Source organism: Brachionichthys hirsutus, chromosome 1, assembly GCF_040956055.1.
Source record: "Brachionichthys hirsutus isolate HB-005 chromosome 1, CSIRO-AGI_Bhir_v1, whole genome shotgun sequence".
NCBI classification, from domain to species: domain Eukaryota; kingdom Metazoa; phylum Chordata; class Actinopteri; order Lophiiformes; family Brachionichthyidae; genus Brachionichthys; species Brachionichthys hirsutus.
The window spans coordinates 10,038,041-10,057,998 of NC_090897.1; the positions used below are offsets into that span (position 1 = coordinate 10,038,041).

At 41.4% G+C, this 19,958-nt stretch overlaps 1 protein-coding gene across 1 annotated transcript; it reads left to right on the top strand.

Annotated features, from left to right (window-relative positions):
- Positions 1 to 1,759: 1,759 nt before the first annotated feature.
- On the top strand, positions 1,760 to 19,620 carry cpne7 (copine VII). The gene is made up of 15 exons (XM_068741497.1): positions 1,760 to 1,933; positions 4,899 to 5,081; positions 5,359 to 5,433; positions 7,070 to 7,144; positions 9,381 to 9,464; positions 9,541 to 9,630; positions 9,761 to 9,859; positions 10,032 to 10,118; positions 10,438 to 10,497; positions 11,438 to 11,571; positions 14,852 to 14,906; positions 17,073 to 17,124; positions 17,460 to 17,593; positions 18,407 to 18,643; positions 19,468 to 19,620. Exons 1-15 carry the CDS (start codon positions 1,760 to 1,762, stop codon positions 19,618 to 19,620), a joined length of 1,692 nt encoding a protein of 563 aa, XP_068597598.1.
- The last annotated feature ends 338 nt before the right edge of the window (positions 19,621 to 19,958 follow it).

Here is a 19,958-nt window from a genome sequence, read left to right on the forward strand (position 1 = left end):
ATCTATAGATCCTACAGAGAATGGCATCTAAACATCTGATTCCACTTTCTATGTTCACGTGTGAGGCGGAACATGAATAATTTTCCTGAATGATTAGTCTAAGAAATGAGAGGAAACTGTTGCATATTGTCAACAGTGAGCAGCTGGAGGAAAATACAGTGTGAAATCAGTGATATGTATGTATGGGGGGGGGGGGGGGGGCGCCACCATTATTCAGCCTAAATGTCAGCAAATCGGTGGAACCAGGTGTTTATTCCAGGCGGGCTGAAGCGCTCTCGTGTTTCTGACGCCAATAATCGAGTCCGAGCGAAATGCCCTTCCTTCCACCAGCAGCTGATTCCTGCCCACTCCCACTCCCACTCCCACAGCCCGACTCCCTCCTCACCAGGATCACCAATGAGTTCCGGCGGAGGGGAAAAAAATAACAAAATAAAATCACGCTGCGTGTTTTGTGAGCGGATTAAAGGAGCGCGGTGAGAGTTCGGAGCAGGTAAGAAGTGACTTTTTAACTTGGTCCTTAGCGGATCGGTGACATTTGTCTTCTTTCAAAGGTAAACGATGTTCCCAAAGTCGATTGTTCGTGTTCAGCCTCGCTTTGTTGGGGTGATTACTTTAAGGCAGGTCGTTTTCGTGCTGCTGGGCGTCTCTGCTGTGTTTTCATTCACGGGCGACGGATCCGTCAAGGAGCGTCTCCGGCTTAACTTAGCGGACCAGCCGCTCCGTCGTTCTTACCTGCACGCTTTATTATCAGATTTATAACAGAACTTTCCCTCCGATTGTATATATTTATAGTTTCATTGAGTCAAATGGCCGATTGATGATTTTGGGCGAAATCTAATTTGCAGTCAGCAAAAGACGCCTCGGGCGCTGTCTCTGGTGCTGAAAGTCAAACAGTCCAATATATCTATCTATCTATCTATCTATCTATCTATCTATCTATCTATCTATCTATCTATCTGTCTGTCTGTCTGTCTGCCTGTCTGTCTGTCTATCTATCTATCTGTCTGTCTGTCTGTCTGTCTATCTATCTATCTATCTATCTGTCTATCTATCTATCTATCTATCTATCTATCTATCTATCTATCTATCTATCTATCTATCTATCTATCTATCTATCTATCTATCTATCTATCTATCTGTCTATCTATCAGCTATCCATCTATCTATCTATCTATCTATCTATCTATCTGTCTGTCTGTGTATCTATCTATCTATCTATCTATCTATCTATCTATCTATCTATCTATCTATCTATCTATCTGGCTGAAAAATATGACAAAATAACTGCACTTCATTAAAATAATTTTAAAAAGGAGCAATTCATTGAGGTAAGTTTTTTTTATTAATTTGTATTTTTTCGGGGCAGCATGGTGGACTAGTGGGTAGCACTGATGCCTCACAGAAAGACGGTGAGGTGCACATGTTCTTAGCGTGTCTGCGTGGGTTCCATCCCATAGTCCACTCGTAATGGGGAGCGACCCATGTCCTGTCGCTCCCCATTACCAAGGTGAGATGCTGTTCCTCACAAGGAAGATGGATCTGGTACTCAGTAATAACAGCTTGGGTTTGGGTTGGTCCTCCGGGTCTCAACGGGCGTTTCTGTTCTTTCTGTGCCATCTGTACCAAGTCAAAAAAGCATGTCTCTTGTCTTCACTGAGGTCCCTCAGCTCACCGCTACGCTTTCCCAACCCTCAGAGCGACCGCCAGCCGCACATCTTACTGCTTCGCTGCTTGTGAGCTACTCTTGCCCTGAGCCAGGATGAATGACGTTCAAGAGGCCACCTCCCCCGCCGCCAGCCTCAGCGGTCCAGCAGCCTGCGTCTCCAAAGTGGAGCTGCGTGTGTCTTGCAAAGCCCTTCTGGATAGAGACACGCTGAATAAATCAGACCCCTGTGTCATACTCATGGTACAGTCCAACGGGCAGTGGACAGAGGTGAGCCCCTCAGTCTTTCCTTTTATACACGTGCAGTTAGAGAGGAAAATACAAGCCAGAACTCTTGTTCATCACTAATTCCATAGTATGGAGATCAAAAATGAATGTTCCATGTTTTATTCATCTCCCTGTTTGAGTAATTAGCCAAATTATTTGATGATACTCTACATCACACATAGAAAAGCTCATACTATTCAGATTGCTGCACCCTGGGTGAAGATGTTTTAATAATCACACTGAACTACTGTGCACACTGCTGGCCAGCCCTCCCTTCATTATACAGCATCAGAAATCTGGCAATGCTCCGATTTTGAGACGATGTGTGAAATTCGAGACCTTTGGATGAATTTCCACTCCCAGCACAGTTAATTCCCAAATCCCACGATGTGCTGCGGGATCAATGTTTTTACGAGTTGGTGAACCTGCAGCTGTTTTCTTTTCTCATTTTCAAAAGATCATGGCTCACACAAAAGCTGTCTGTCTCAGACTTTAAAAAAAAGTCAAACGTGATGACTATTTGCCGAGGAGGAGTGACCGTGAGTCGGCACGCGTCCTTTACAGCAGATTGCAGATTGTCTGCCGTGTAGAAGGTTCAGTTTGTGCAGCACGTACAGAAGCATCCCGCCGGCCTGCATGCGCAGACTAACAGCAGGTTAGGTGTGTGCAGAAGGATGAGCTGCGTTCCACCGGAAAAAAATAATGAGCGTGGGCCGGAGCGCTCCCTCTTCTCTGTTAATGAAGTGATTTGGTTCATGAGGGGAAGACAAGACACAGGTTTTCATTCAGGACAGGATGTGTCAAAATGTAGAGGATGACTAATTGTATTGATTTGCTTTGTTTCCCCTGCAACCCTTCATGCAACAAAAAGCAATCTCTCTCCCCCCCCCCCCCCCCCCCCATCGCCTATGCACGTTTGTAACCTACGTCAGCAGCTGAGTAAGAGGCTGCTCAAACAGCACCACCCTCCTTCTCTGCTGCACACCCATGCTGAATGGACCCACTGACTCGCAAATGCTATTTGTCGATTTGCTTTTATTTCATTATTATCTGATAACAGCGCCTTCACTGCCCAAGGACAAATGCAGAAGCAACAAGGAGACGGTTCCGCCTCTTTGTGTTTGAATGAACTCCTCCTGCTCCTTTTTAATAAGGAGTTCATTCAAACCGCAGTCTTCACGTTCCGTTCCGGTACCTAAGCGACGCGGCTCGTTTTTGATTGACTGCGATAGACGGACGATCTACCTGGCTTGGAAAGCTGATGAGTAAGAGCCTTCATTTTTTTCCATGTCAGGGAGTCAGGCTCCAGTTCTGGCCCCACACCAACAGTAAACAGGCACAGCCTATCCTCTGTAGCTCTGATGAGCTTTCATCAACAAACAGATTCATCCCGAATCTGTCTATCCAGATGGCACAAAGAGAGGAGGAAGAAGGCAATGATGCAGGATGAAAAGATGAGGGCATGAATGAGGCTGAGGAAGACCTTCCTGAAAGTTCTTCCTTTTTGACATTTGCGCTAGAATGATTTCAGCTTTAGAACCAGATTGTTTATTTGAGAGCTGTGACAGAAACCAAAATGGTTATTTCGCACTGTAATTTCTTTTCGATGGTTCGAGCATTTGGCCGTGACAAAACGAAACCCTCTGATTTGAAGCAACAAGCGGCGACATATTTCGCCATCACCAGACAAGAAACTGAATGGCGAGTGAATATATATGTGTAGAAAGGTTCTGAATGGTCACAGCATAAAATCACAAAGTCAAAAAGAGCGTGATAATTAAAGTGCCTTGTGAAGGCTGTTTCAAGCAGATGTCCTTCCTCTCCCTTCAGCCTGGCGCCGATGTGAAGCAGGCGTACGAAACAACAAATAGATCTGCCTGAGTTACGCCTTTTTTGTGTTGTTTAACATTTGCACCAAATCAATTCAAAGCAAGAAACAAAACAAAACAAAACAAAGAAAGCGATTCATCATCTTTATTCTGTGCTGAAACAATTTCTATCCTGGTGTGAGTGATCTCTTCCAGGATGATAACAGCACTATAGTGCTAAGCAGCATTTTGCATGAAGACATTTCACTTTCATCCGGCAGGCTTTTTCATGTTTGACTGACCTTGGGAAGTTCAGATCTATAAACTCTTCTGAGGTCACTAACTGAAGCCCAGTGAAGAAGTCTCTCTGGTCAGAGGTGAAACGTCATCCAACCCTAAACACACGTCCAGCCGCAGGATCCAAACGGCAAGGATTATCTGTACGAATGAGAACCTACAACAGATACGCATCACAGTTCTCAAATACCCTGAAACTGTCAGACAAAACTATATTCAAGTGTTTTTTTTGAGGATGAGCACTGAATGTTCTTATGTAGAATGTTTCGCAGTCTGAATATGAATGGATCATCCCCACTTCTGTTCTTTGTGCTGCAGAACCATCACAGCTTACAATTCAAATAACAAAAGGCGATCATTAAACATTGTGTTGAAAAATGTATCTATGAAATGCAATTATTATTATTTTGCCATTATTTTCTGACACCCCCCATTGTAATATTATTGGGGCTGTGTGAGAGCTGCATGCATGAGCATCATGTGTTGATGGTGGGCTCTGTGAGCTGAGCTTTCATTTTCAGGCAGAGAAAGAGATGTATTCATGTTTTCTGTAGGCTGAGATTAAAAGTCTGAGCATTTGAGGCTCTTAGCAGAGCATCATCATCTTCTGTGTTATGCCATGTCGCTCCTGAAAATAAGAATACAGAATGCTGTATGCTGAAGTTATATTTGACAGACTTATTTTTCCCGGCTGTTGCTGTAAAAGTATACAGGCATGGATATAATTTATACCGGCTCAATGAGGGGTCGGTATAAAGTAAGTTAGGCCACTGCTTTAACTCCATGCGTGCACTGGGAGATGTTTCAGTGTTGTGGTGCTTGTGACAGTTGAAACTCTTAGTGTGTCTAGTCTCTCCTCTCAGCTGGACAGGACAGAGGTGATCAAGAGCAACCTGCACCCAGTTTTTGCCAAGGTCTTCTCTTTGGACTACTACTTTGAGGAGGTGCAGAAGCTGCGATTTGAAGTCTACGACATCCACGGTACTCACAGCATCGGGACCCGCGATGATGACTTCCTGGGTGGGGTCGAGTGCACTCTTGGGCAGGTAAACAGATGGTGCCGTCTCACTAACCCATGTGTTTATCAAAATTCCACAGACGTTCTGTTAGTTCTGTGCCCTAAAATCTGTGAAATATTTGCAATCATACACCTAAAACACGCAGAACCAACTCAAGTCATCTGTTAGGTTGGTGGTAAATATGCCCGATGCTGTTTGCTGCCTCTTACCGTGCTAGAGTGAGTGATGAAGACTCAGATCGCTTTACACTGCTCTTTACTGCGGAGGCTCAAGGTCAACGTTGTGTTTATTCTGCTTTTTGCAGATTGTAGCCCAGAAGAAGATGATGAAGCCTTTACTGCTGAAGTACGGAAAATATGCCGGCAAATCTGTTATCACGGTAGGCTTCTGAAACCGTGCTCTGGACTAGAGAATGAACAGTTCTAGATTTCTGCACAGCAAAGTGAATTGGCCTCCACTTATCAGTGAAAATGAATGCAAGTAATGCCTTTTTTTGCAACATCTGTTCATTTTAAGCAGAATTATTTTTATCTTGTATATATTAGGATATCTATTTTTTTTTGTTTCTGCTTAGCATTGAATGTGTTTTTTTCAGTGGGGATAGTTTGAGTCTGCATCCTCTCAGAACTCTATATGCTAGTCCCCGTTTTTGGTGCCATTGCTGCTGCTCTACATGGGGGAGCAAGTAAATACGTAACAAATGATGCATGTATAAGAAACTACCGTGCATGTGCCACGTGTGGAGGAGAAGAGCTGGTGGTTCATTAAATACCAGCGTACAGTTAACAAGCCACGGGGTGGTAGCAAATGATGAAACAAGATAAACTAGAAGATGCAGTGATCCACTCTGAAGATTAATGCTTCTGAGAGCATAAAGCTCTACCTGTACCACAGATGCAAATTTGAACTGAGGGTGTCAATGTTCCGGCGATTGATTATCTTTCTACGAGTCTGTTCTGGAGAGATTTGAGAAATTGTTTGCTTGCCCGTCATCTGGGATTGGCTCCTTTCCCCCTGAACCTGCAAAAATGAAAATGGCTGCAGTGAATAGATGGATGGGTTATCAAACACTTCCTAGCCTGAATGATTAGAGAGCGGTAGAAGGATGGAACTACCAGGGAACAGGGCTAGAGGTCGACCCAGGAGAAGATACATGGACGTAGTGAGGGAGGACATGAGAGTGGCTGGTGGGGAGGATGATGCAAAGGACAGGGTGAAGTGGAGAAGGTTGATTTGCTGTGACGACCCCTGATGGGACATTTCATTTCATTTCTGTCAGCGAATTTATTTCAGGCTAAGCAACACGCCAGGCCCCCAATTTGTTCAGCAACTGTTAGAAGTTGTCTGATAGAAAAGTTTCGTCCTTTGCCAGCCGTCAGCATCAAGCCTTGTCAACCCTGAATGAGCTCGTTGTAAATCCACAGCTCCGGCAATTTGAAGTCGAGTTTCTGTCTGTTTGAAGCAGAGGCTGAGAGACCTGCGAGTGGTCCAGAACCTCTTCAGCGGGAGCAGAAGTGGCGATCCTGATTTATATTCTTCACTACCTCACCTATAAACAAACAGAAGAGCAGCCATTCAGAGAGTCGCTCTATGCGCTTCCTTTTACGTCTGCTAAATGTATGCGTTTAGGTATGAACACGAACCTACAATAGTGATGATGGTGGTGTATCACTTTGCAGTTGATAAAACATTTAAAGTCTATCTGAAAGGAAATAAAAAGTTACAAACTATGAATAAAAAACTGGCAGTAACTTGTAAAAATAAAAAATACAATACAATATATATATATATATATATATAATATGTGTTTGTGCTTGCTAAGGAGGTTCTTGGATAACAACGTTAAAGCTAACGCCTCGTTACTCCACTTTATCCTAATTTTCCATGTTTGAATTCTCACCAATACAGTAGCTTTGAGCTGATTTAAGTACGATGCACTAAAATAGTGTTTGTGTGGTTAAGCCACAGCTTCTCACCATGAGAGATGTTATTGACAAATTCTCATCTCCTTTCAGGTGCATGCTGAGGAGATTTCTGGCAACAACGGCTATGTGGAGCTCTTCTTCTGTGCCAAGAAGCTTGACGATAAGGTGAGGAGAACATGCAGGTTGGACGGCCATGCCAACAGGCTTCACAGTTTATTAGACATGAGTTGGTGGCAGTAGACTGGGATAGAAAAATAATTTCAAGTTACAAGAAGGGGACAATACATGATAAGTACATGTAGTACCATGTATTTATACTAGTGACTCCCTGTCATAATATATTAGCAAATTCATTATATATTTAGATATTAGGTACCATTTGTGACCATACAGAATCACATGTGGATTAATATCAGGTATAAATGTGTGTTATGAGTTGACTGGTTTCACATTTTAATGGACATTGAGGACCTTAGCTGCTCCTGTTCTCACATTTCAATCAGGCAAACTCTGCTGAAGGCAAATTTCAATCAAGAACACAGCAGGAGTTTCCATCCAAATCTGACTATCTGAAGTCAGCCTGAACCTCACACAGGCTGCCCGTGACTTCCACTGGTTTTGGGAGACAAATGTCATTTTCATTCAGCATGTTCATTTATTTCTCAAATTGCAATTTACCAAACACACCTACCCTTGCTATGAAATTAATTTTTATTAAGGCAGGAATTAAAAACAACAAACGTGTTATCTGCTACTAGAAGTGCTGGTTCACCGCTGAGATTTCTGCACATTCAAATAAATCATTGTTGCATTAATGGATGATGCTCTTGTGTTTCTGTGTGTGTAATTACTGGGTTTCTCGGTGACTGAATTTCTACCTGTGCTGCATAAATGTGGAAAACGTATCTTTAACTATCTCTGCAGTGGAAAATTAATCAGTTACACACTGTCGATGAGACGATTCAGACAATTTTCTTTCTTCATGGAGATAATTTACATCCAGCATATTAGGATAATTGTTTCAGGCTTCAGTTGATGTGAAATACGTCTATTTAAATAGTAGTGACGTCACACCCTGCAAGACACTTCACATCACTTCACTGGCATTAGTAGTTGTTGGTTTATTTTTGTTGTTCTGATATACATTTTGCTGTCAAAAACAAATCCTCCTGTTCCTCTTTTAGTTTCATTGCAGCCAGTTTGTTTGCACTCAAAGTGACGCTGAGGGAAGGAGTTCTGCCACTATCAGTCCTGCCCTTAACTAACCAATCAGCATACATTATTAGAATGCTGGCATTTTGTGTGTAAAATCATCTTCCCTGTAAGAAAAAATAATATATTGTATGTGTTTTTTCATATAACTTCTGATATATAGCCAATACTATAGTTGCACTAGCTATACTGTGATTATTTACTTTTCACTTCCTTTAACATTTTGTTTTTTTTTATTATAAAGGACTTTTTGGCCTTCATAGAATTCATCATATGTTAAACCCAGTCCTATAACATTACTAATAACCTTTAATTCTGAGTAGCTATTTATCTATCAAGCACCTTACCAGAATCTTTTATTAACATATTTTAGGTGCAGCAATTTGTCCAGCAGAGACAGACAATGACCGAATCAGGAAAATGGTTTCTCATTAGCTGTGTGCCGTCGCTATCTCCTCTCAACCGGCTGTGAATATTGTAGGAAGCACACTATTATTGATGATTATTGAGGATTCATGGTGATGTATCTTAGCTTACGGTAATATGTAATGATTACCATTACTGCTTGCGATTGACTTTTCACATGTGCACCTGATTAGTCATGCTGATGATGGCATCGGTAAGGCATTGCCAAGACAAATCGAGGATGCTCCAGCTCCTTTTCCTCTTGTCCGCTGGGCGATGAATCTGCCTAATGTGGCAGGAAATGCAGAATTAACTGTCTCATTCAGTCTGAAAGAAAAACGCTGTCACCCACCACACACACACACAGATTTGTTTTCCTCCATGAAGAATCAATTGACCTAAATAATCAGAGTTGCTCTCAGATGCATGCACTTTAGACTCCGGGGATGAGATATCAATAACTGTAGAAGGTGCTAAATATTGCACTTGCTTTCAATTTAGCAGCCTCGACTGTGTCCATTTACAACGACTGTGCTAATAATGTAAATGGACACAGTCAAACCTGCTAATCCGGTGAGTTAATGAAGTGTCATGTCCATAAAAACCCATTTGCTAGGATATTTAGGATCCATTTGAGATGTGTTCAAAGTAAAGGGGTGTAGAGCAAGCTGAAGGAGCCAATGAAGATATTTATGATATACAAGGATGTATGAGGAAAAACAAAAACATTGCCTATAAAATTGATTTTAATTAGATCTTCTTCTTTATTTTATTTATTCTGCAGGATCTCTTCAGCAAGTCAGACCCGTTTTTGGAGATCTATCGGATCAACGATGATGGAAGCGAACAACTTGTGCATAGAACTGAGGTAAATTCCCTCTTTATCAGCATCAACATCTGTTACTGCTACTTTACTTCACATGCAATGGGTTTCTCTCTCGCAGGTGATTAAAAATAACTTGAATCCTGTATGGGAGCCCTTCAAAGTCTCTCTAATTTCCCTGTGCAGCTGTGATGAGGAGCGGAAGCTAAAGGTAACAGATTTTATTTAGTTAGTCCACAAACTGAATAGGTTACAGAAACATTTGAGGGATAAAATAAAAAGTGTAGTACAGCTGAACCACATGAGATAAAGTAGTAAACACTGATGTGTGTGTGTCACAGTGCCTAGTGTGGGATTATGACTCCAGGGGGAAGCATGACTTCATCGGCGAGTTCTACGCCACTTTTAGGGAAATGCAGAACATTTCCAGTGGAAATAAGGTCGGTGAACAGAGACACTGAGCAGAGCAGTGGCGACACATCCAGGAAGCCGTTTCACCCATTTCCATTGTGTTTTCATTTCATTTGGCTGAAATCCTGCCAAATGAATTAATATTTTTAAAATGCCCTAAATAATGTTCTGTTGGGTTTGTCTCGCCGTACTTTGTTTAAGGTGACGTGGGATTGTGTGAATCCCAAATACAAACAGAAGAAGAGAAACTACAAGAATTCAGGAGTCGTCATCCTCAGTGACCTCAAGGTAGGAAGCTGCTGCAGAATCGAGGTAGTAAACATTTAAAGTTACAGGCTTACAGCAATCGGTATTTTTTATTCTGTGAGATAAAAACACTTAATCGTTTTTACAACTGTTTGATCTATGAAACCATGTACTGATTAATATTTCTTTGCATGCTTGTATTCTACATGCAAACATTGAACTACATTTTTCATTTGAGGTTTTTCTACTTCCCCACAATTTATCATATTTTAAAAAAATGTTTTTTTTTACAGTAAACAATCTGTGGAGATGATTCTGCTTTAACCTCCCCTCCTCCAAGTTTTGTCTTTTTTTCTTGCAGCTCCGCAGAGTCTACTCCTTCTTAGATTACATCATGGGAGGATGCCAGATTCACTTTACGGTAATTAGATCGGCCTGTGTTCATTCATGCCTCGTTGTCATCAACCTTCAAACTAGTTATGAATCATTAATACTGTCTGCATGTTTCCTACTGGACCATTAGCATGCGTTTTACATGTGAGATCTACTCATGATTGGTTTCATATAATTTGAAGTTTGTAGTTCTAGATGAATAAAAAAACAAAATGTGAAGGCGTTTCTTTGGTTCCTGGATAATTGTGACAGCATTTCAGTATTTTAATTACCTATATTCAGAATATTTAAACAAAATAAAAAATAGTTTATCAGGAAGAGTAATTTGCAGTTTTAATAATAATGAATGATTATTAATGTAATGTAATGTAATGAATATAATGAAATAAACAAAAGGCACCTTTCTTTTATTTTGATTCTAACAATTTAATTATTAATTTTTTTTCTAAAAATTGGGGTGATATCAGTATTTTTATTAAGGGATCTGAATAATTTCTCTAACAATGATAGTAAAATAGCTCAGCTTTTTGTGTATACAGCCCTCGTTGGTGTTTTTGCCTGCACACACAGTTTTTTGTTTTGCAGCATGCTTCACAGAATAAATTCAAATCCTGTTTGACTCTTGCCCTTTGGTCTGCTCTCATAGTTCTACAGCTCTCTCGACAGCTGGATTACTGAAGCGGTGAATATTAATGATGAGGACCGCTGTGGTAGATGCAGTAACTCCTTGTTGAAACAGTTGGAGCTGTAGCTGCTTCAATCTCTGTGGGTGTTAAAGGGGAAAATGCCTGTCTCTGATCAGATCATTCATACGGCCATTAAGTCACACTGCAGGCTTCATATAGAAAGTGCAGCCAAATAAAGGTCTGCAAAAACAGAAAGAAAAGATGAATCAGAAATGAAAAAAAGAAAGATAAAATAATTGATTTCACAAGGTTGTTCATGTTCGTGTATGTTTACTGCACCAGGTTGCCATCGACTTCACAGCCTCCAACGGAGATCCCAGGAACAGCTGCTCACTGCATTACATCAACCCCTACCAGCCCAATGAGTACCTGAAGGCTCTGATAGCGGTGGGGGAGATCTGTCAAGACTATGATAGGTTTGTCAATGCTTTGTTTCTCAGCAAAGGCTCTTCGATGCCTGCAGGGCATGTCGGGGCTTGACAGTCGCCCCTGTGGAGACACGGAGTGGCAGAGCGCTCATTGCATGCCGTTTGGGTGGGTTCTTGCACAGTGGAACGATCCACACCAAGTGAAATGAGCACTGAACGGCGGACACGACCCTGCAGGTTATTACGCATTCACTCACCTGCTTGTCAGAAGGCTGATAGAACTGTTGACTGCCAGCTCCTCCATCCATCCATCCCGGATTCATCTTCTACTGACATGTTTTTTCATTTTGCGTGATCTTGACTCGGTGATATGTTGCTACAAAAGGCGGCTGCTCAGTTGCAGCACGAACACAACAAGTTGTCAATGTTATTTTCACATTCGTAAATCACTTACCCTGTGTACACCAGAAGCCGTTTGTAGATAGTGCATACATTTGTGAAGTGAATTGGCCTCTTTTTGTATGATTTATGCATGAAGACAATCTGGGGCTGAAGAAGTCAAGCCAAGGACACTGACACGTTAATATATGCTTCCTCGTTGAATGGTTATATTTCAAAATATCAATGCATCCTCATAATTTAATGATCTGCCAGAAAGATGACATCTTGGCCTTTTTATCACCAGCAGGCTTTTAAATCACGTGCAGACATCAGTAACTGATTTGTTTGTATGCTGCCTTTTCTTGGTGGATTATTCAAAGCAGTTTATTTGCGAGATATTCTGGTGTCACAGTTAGGAAAAGACAATACACATATTAAGTAAACATTAAACGGATAAGAAATACATCTTGCATTATAATTAAGGAAAGTTTGTAAAATATACAAAACATACCGGTAATACAATGGCTTTTCATCTTGCATCATACTTTGTTAAGAGTGGGAAATAATTAATAGTATTGTCATCTCATCTATTTAGACGAGCCCAGATGAGGATTAAAACTCCTGATTTATCAAGACTCTCCCATGGACTGTCAGGGGAGCAGCTTCTGGCTAATATTAGCATCCAGTAGACAGCACCGGAGACACTGAAGACCTATCTAAGAAAAATTAGCTGCTCCTTGTAGCATTGCCATTTGCTGTGTTTACACAGCGACTGCATAAACACAATGGCATTGTAGATACTACATTCTCCAAATGCTGGCTGCAAGTGTAGGCAATCATTCCCTGCTGCTATTGAGGCATACAATGTGGTCAAGCAAACCTTTTATCCTTTAGTGAGTATCAGTAATGTAGGATTCAAGGGTCCTTGCAGAGGAGCTGGAGTGATTAGCTTTTGTGTGTGTGGGCAGCGACTCGTTTACCTTGCAGAGAGGGCCGGTGTAGAAGCCACGTCTGCCCGCCGCTCATCACACGTGCAGACAAAGAGTGGGACAGCAGAATGGATTCAATAGATTATCAATCGTCTTCTCTGTCCTCTTGTCCTCGACTTTGCTAAAACTGCCGATGTCAATCAAATACCAAAACGTGTGATTTGTTTCTTCCCATTATATCTTTAACGTTCTTTCAGGCTACAACTCAGCTGCAGAGTTTACATTGGAATACAGCACAGCATGTTAGCCAGGTCACGTGGAGGGTATGCATAAAAAACACTTTGGACTCATTCAGATATTTGTCTTGGATGAAAATATAATGATTGCGAAATGTGCGACCAAATATGGTAATCAAAAGAACCCCTGTGTCGTATTGATCAGTGATGGCTCTACCACGAGCTCTACTTCTTTCTTCTTGTCCTGTGGGGGGTCGCCACAGCAAGTCAACCTTCTCCACTTCACCCTGTCCTTTGCATCATCCTCCCCACCAGCCACTCTCATGTCCTCCCTCACTACGTCCACGTATCTTCTAATGGGTCGACCTCTAGCCCTGTTCACTGGTAGCTCCATCCTCAGCATCCTTCTACCGATATAGTCCCCGTCTCTGCTCTGGACATGTCCAAACCATCGAAGTCTGGCCTCTCTTATCGTATCTCCAAAATGTCTAACCTTCACTGTCCCTCTTATTGTCTCATTTCCAATCCTATCCAACCTGGTCACTCCCAAGGAGAACCTCAGCATCTTCATCTCCACCACTTCTAGCTCTGCCCCTACCTTTTCCTCAGAAAAGACAGGAGGCTTTCCCACGATCTCAAAGTCTCTAAATTCTAGCTCACATAGCATTCTACTAATCGGCTCTGTAACGATGATGCTGTAGGGAATGGGAGATAATGATAATACTACTAATAAGATATAATGTTTTAATTTTTTGCTAGTGCCAAGAGGAATGTTTAGGTTGCAGGTTGCTGTTAGAGGCTGTTTAGAAGTCATCTCTCTGGATGATTTTAGTCCACAAACATCAGAGTTAATTAAGCTCCTCTCATAGCTCTGAAAAGCCACAGTAATTCTGCGAGGGGGCAAAAAGCTCTCCAATCAACACTTGTCAGAGCACCAAATCCAACAACACTAAAATGAAGATTGTGAACTTTGCTGTGCACAGTTCGATGCACCCACACCATGGTCAGAGCAAATTAATGAAATACATGTTTTAAAATGTCTCTGTTCCAAATCTGCTGTGCTGCAGAATGCTGTGGGAATGAACCAGACATGTTATTTTACATTTTCCATAACTTATAATGTTGAAGTATTCTGCATCAATGGTGCACTTCAATAATTTGTCCTGACTCATAAATGTAGGGTTAGGGTTGGAGTTTTGTAGTGCATTTGTTTTGGATCACACTATACAGCATGATTGAGGTTCCCAGAGGATGCTACACACAACTCATGCACAGTATTGAACCTTCAAGTGTTCAGAATTCCTTGTGGATATTCCATACATAACATTGTTTGTTGACACCTGTGAAGGTGAGCACAACAGGTCAGCCTTTATTGTTTTTTTTTTTTTACATGTGTGTTCTTTTTCTCTGTCTTCTAACTTGAATGCACAAATAAAATCCACCTTCGTATTTGTACAAAGCTGTGCAACCTGAGCTTGAGGAGCGCATGAGCCCAGCAGAGTAGAACCGCTTACAGTGATACCCGGGCAATTTAAAAGGTGTAGAAAAGATAAAGACCATTAGGAACTCTGAACAGGTGTAAACTGGGGCTGCAGGGACTGAGGGACACACTTCAAATTGGAATTTGACTTTTAATATTCATGAAATCAAAGCAAGAAGCAGAGTCGCCCTGTGTGAATGTGAACAGAGAGATAAGCCGACAATATTTTTTAAGATAACTATCAAATGCTATTTCTCACGAAATAACCCTAAGAAATGACATGCATTTTCTCATCATTTCAGTGACAAAAGGTTTTCAGCTTTGGGGTTTGGTGCCAGAATCCCTCCAAATTGTGAGGTGAGTATCTGTTTGTATCTCTGCGCTGCTGGTTTCTAGTGCGTGAACAATAATAAATACACAATAAATTCATGCATTCCTCTCAAATTCTGGTATTTTCCACCTGAATAATAAGGAAGTTGATTTTGTAGCAAATTCTTTGACAGGGTTGACCATTCTATCAGTGCTTCACATTTAAAAGCAATTACTGAGTTTAATTTTATTCACAACCCCATGTCTTTAAATATCAACATGTCAGAAAATATCATGGCCCGATCACATGAAAGCTCTGTGGTGTTGGTTTCCAATTTAGATAACAATTCATGAGAACCTTTCTTTGAACATCATGGACCAAATGCCTTCAGAGGCTCTGAGCAGGGCCCTAGGGGGACATGCACAGGGTCAGTGCGTGCACACATGCACCTTTTAATGCCATAGCTATCAAACCAAAATGACCTCTGTGTAATGTGACACACTGCTGTGCTGTGTGGTGATGTGAAAGACCAACAATTATAGTTTCAACCCTACCAAGGCTTGTAGCTCAGATGTAATGATGAAGTGAGAATTCCCCGTCTGTGCTTGCTGTTAAGGAATAAAATAGATTGTATTCCTTGCTGCAGACTCACTGCTGTTAGTAGCGGAGATAAATGCTAATTACCAAAAACCACTAATAACATGATGTATCATGAACTCCCCTGTCATCACACCAAATCTTTTTCTCTGTCTGTGTTGTTATAGCCTTAATTATGCCTCATCCATAGTGTGCGCGATCAGAAAATATAAAGTAAATACCTGATATTTTGCATCAGATAGTGAGCTGTGTGATTTACGGGGAAGCTTCATGTTTAATTCCATTGAATATGAACTTGTTTGGATATGTGACAAACACAGCACTAAGCCTTCCAGCTCAGCCTGTGTTTCTTCATACCAGTCTGTCAAACCTCTCTCACCAAACATGCACGTGCATTTTGCGTGGCTTAATGTGGAATGCCATATGAACGTATTCGCTGTAGCAAATGGCATAAATTCAATTACTAAATGACAGTGAAGCCCTTTAACCTGTGCAAGTGAGCCATCCCACACAACACCAGAGACTCAACAGCACCCGAATGGGGGACAGCAATTACGAATGTTATTAGTTAAGCATGTCTAATTCATGCTGTCATGTCAGAAGGTCTGCTGGGAAACTCGATCCCTCCGCTGGCAGGGGCTCAGTGACATTCAGCACCGCAGGATTCATTTCTCTGCCATATTTATCTTTACAGTAACTGAATTCAGGGTGTTAATACCGTTAAAAACAGAAATGGCTTTGATTTGACTGGAAAGAAGCAAATATGGTGCCAGCTGGAGAGGAGTCAGTTTTCACTGATCCGCCTGACAGTTGGTGTTTCTGGAAAAAAAAATTGGTTTGTTATGAGAGGCGGTATAAGAGCAGGATTTAATTTTCTGCCATTTCAACAGCTTTCTGACAAACAAAATCAATCTGACTTTTTAATGGCAAGAATATTACATTCCTGCTCTAGAAATGTATATATTACTTTCACAGAGGAAGTAATGTTTTTGCCAAGCTTGGCAAAAAAAATAATAATAACAATAAATAAATAAAATAAAATAAAAATGTAAAGACTTTTTTTAGCAGGAAAACGCATAACTGTATAATATTAAAGAACGCTTTCGGTGATGGAGTGGATCCAAATAAACAGGTGGATGCAGTAATTTTATTAATTTCAGTCTATTATTCATAAACGAGCAACAGATTTTGATGAAACCTTTGGTTTGGCCATGCATCCAGTTATAGGGTTCAGGTTTGGTCTTGTCGTGCATCATGGGGGATGTGAGATACCTTGGTTCAGGTTTGCTCTCTTAGTTCTGTTTATCTTTTATTTATTTATTTACAGTTAATAAAGGTCTGATTAATTAATGTGTGGTCAGTTGTGCTGTTTTAAATCTCATCAGGAAATCTTCCTTAGTATGAATGCAACAACATCCAACTCTCATTCCCCATTTTCAGTTTTCTGAGCTCTTAAGTCTCAGCTTTGTGTTATTATTAAAGTGACTGAAAGGACTGAAGCCACCAGTATTAGGATAAAGCACGTCACGGTGATCTTTTTGCTACATTATGGAAAAAGAAAAAAGGATGACATCATCATTAGCAGCATTAACACTTTGCTCCTCTTTAATCCTCAGGTGTCTCATGATTTTGCCATTAATTTCAACCCAGAAGACGATGAATGTGAAGGTAGGAAACTGCTTTGTGCCATGAAAGAGTCAATCTAAAATTCATATGTCAATTTTAAACTGTTAACATATCAATGTCGATCTAAAGGTTCTTGTCAGAAATTCCAGGTAAATTAAAGAATGATAAAATGAATTAATGTCACAATATTCTGATTATCCATAACGTCCCTAACATAACCTAACATTGTGTGAGTATTTCTGCTCACAGCATTGCTTAGCATTGAAGCAAAGTGTAAATCAGCTGCATATTCAGGCTACTTATAAAGCTTTGCAGCGACTTGTCAGATAAATAAATGTGTTGTTTACTTCATTTTGCTCATTGATTTCCTCTGTAAGAGATCCAAGGAGTGGTCGAGGCATACCAGGGTTGCCTTCCGAAGATCCAGCTGTATGGCCCAACCAATGTGTCTCCCATAATTAACAGAATAGCCAAGCAGGCAGCGGGGGACGGCAACATTAAGGACGCTTCTGTGAGTGTCCCCCTACGCTCCTTTAAAGAATGTGTGGATATAACACTGGCTTTATTGGTGTGCATCTCACAGTCAAATCCCGTATTGAACCGACTCTGGTTCACCCCACTATTTACAATAATGATGCCCTACAGGGCAAAAGAGGAGGGGTCTTATTATAGAACAAATAAGTTTTCCTTTAGTGTGGTTTGAAGTCATAAAGCACCGCATTGGACGTGTACTTTTGTATTATTCCAATAATACTGGTTAGAAATTACCTCCTGAGCTGAAGTTAAAATGCAATTTAACAACAGGGGCTTTTGGAGTTACTGTGCTCTTATCTTTTGTTAATACCCTTGAGAGAGTAAAAACAATAGTCTTTTATCTATTTACTATCTGAAATTACCCGCTGGCTGTGCGGACATTGCAGTCTCACACCTCACACTCCTGTAATTTCAACTTGAGATAATTATTACCTCTCAATGCCAGCCATTATTTTATCATTATATTAGTTGCAGTAAACAGCTGCGCTTTCAGGACATTAGAAGTAACACACAAACTAACAAACTAACCACTACACAATAGGAACAATCACAAAGACATGACTGCAAGCTGTATCATGCTATTAATGCACGCCTCTTCATCTGCTTTCCATCCCTTCCTGGTGTATGACCACAAAGACTTCTTCACAGAGCTTCATATGTAGACCGAAACTTTATCAAGTCCAAAGCAAATCACACACTGAGATTCGTCCTCGCTTAAAGCGGCAGGTTGCCATTAATGATGGATTAACATTAACGTAGGTTCACACTGACAACTCTCATCTTCTTCCAGCGATACCACATCCTGCTCATTCTCACAGATGGCGTCGTGACGGACATGGCGGACACACGTGAAGCCATTGTGCGCGCCTCCTACCAGCCTCTCTCCATAATCATTGTTGGTGTGGGCAATGCAGACTTCACAGACATGCAGATATTGGACGGAGATGATGGGGTGCTTCGCTCACCAAAGGGTGAGCCGGTCCTCAGGGACATCGTGCAGTTTGTGCCCTTCAGAGATTTCAAAACGGTAAGTTCTTCCCTCTGGCTGTGCACACTGTGCCAGGTTTTGTCGTCATGCTGGCGATTTGGATGGATTTACAGTGCTACACAAAAGGAAGTGACAAAAAGTCAGCAGTGGTTGCTCTGGAAATGTGTCCATGCCGGTATCTGATGCGATGGTTTCATCATCACCAGATCAGAACATTGAAGCTGCTCTGAAGGTTTGAGGTGGCCAAATATTTTATTAAAATACCTGCTTTTGGTTTTTCTTTTAAACTAATCCATTATTGAATTAAATTACCTATAGTTTGAGTAAACAATAATAAAAAGTTCACTATAGCATAAGAGATGGCTAACTTCACCAAGGCAGCGCCCTCCCTTCACAGAATTGCTTCTGCACACTGGTTGCCTTTCTGTTTACATGTAACACCTATATCTAAGTTCTTTCACCATGAAGACACAGGCCTGGATTTCAGATCTGTCCTAAATGCCTGTTGAATGTTCCAGAGTTCCCATTCCACTGAGCAGATTCTTCCCTACGGTCACAAGTGATATCAGTGATATCCCTCATGCAACAATGTATGAATCTCTCCATGATCATCTTCCCCTCTGGAATCTAATGTCTGTTTTTACCATATGCCCCCAAGTCAGCTGACAACTCATCGTCAGTCGGATTCGTAACCCAAATAACAGGCAGATAAACTACCGTGTTGAAACGAGTACCTCATCTCCTTAATAACGGCACTAATGGAACAAAAAGGGGTTCGATGGAAAATGGTTTGCATCTCAGGTTATACGGGGTGTAAGAGTAGGCTGACAAACTCCACCTGTTCTGTCTCTGCTGTGTTGCAGGCTTCACCTGCAGCCCTGGCCAAATGTGTTCTGGCAGAGGTGCCCAAGCAAGTTGTAGAGTACTTCAGTCACAAGGCCATCGCCCCTATGTGTCCTGTGAGGGACTCACTGACCCCCATCCTCAGTCCAGTTGCCACCAGCCCAACAGAATAATAACCGGCCCTGCCTCTGGGTCTGATCTCTAACCACAGCGCCGATCCGGTACTCTTAGAGGGAGGAGGTACGCATGCTTCGCCATTAGCAACAAGGACTAAAGTGGAAATCTTTCTAAATGTGCTGTTACTCATTCATATTCAATTTCCAACCTGCACCACAGCGTTTATGCACCCTCCCACATTTCTCTTGTGTTTACACCTTGACCATCCAGCTGTTTGAGCGTCATGGACACTGTTTGCTATCTCCAGATGTTTAGACACGCAAGCCAAACTGTTCCGACCTGATGGTTGGATGCACTAGTCTTTCAATTCCGCTCTATCTATTAAAATTTAGCA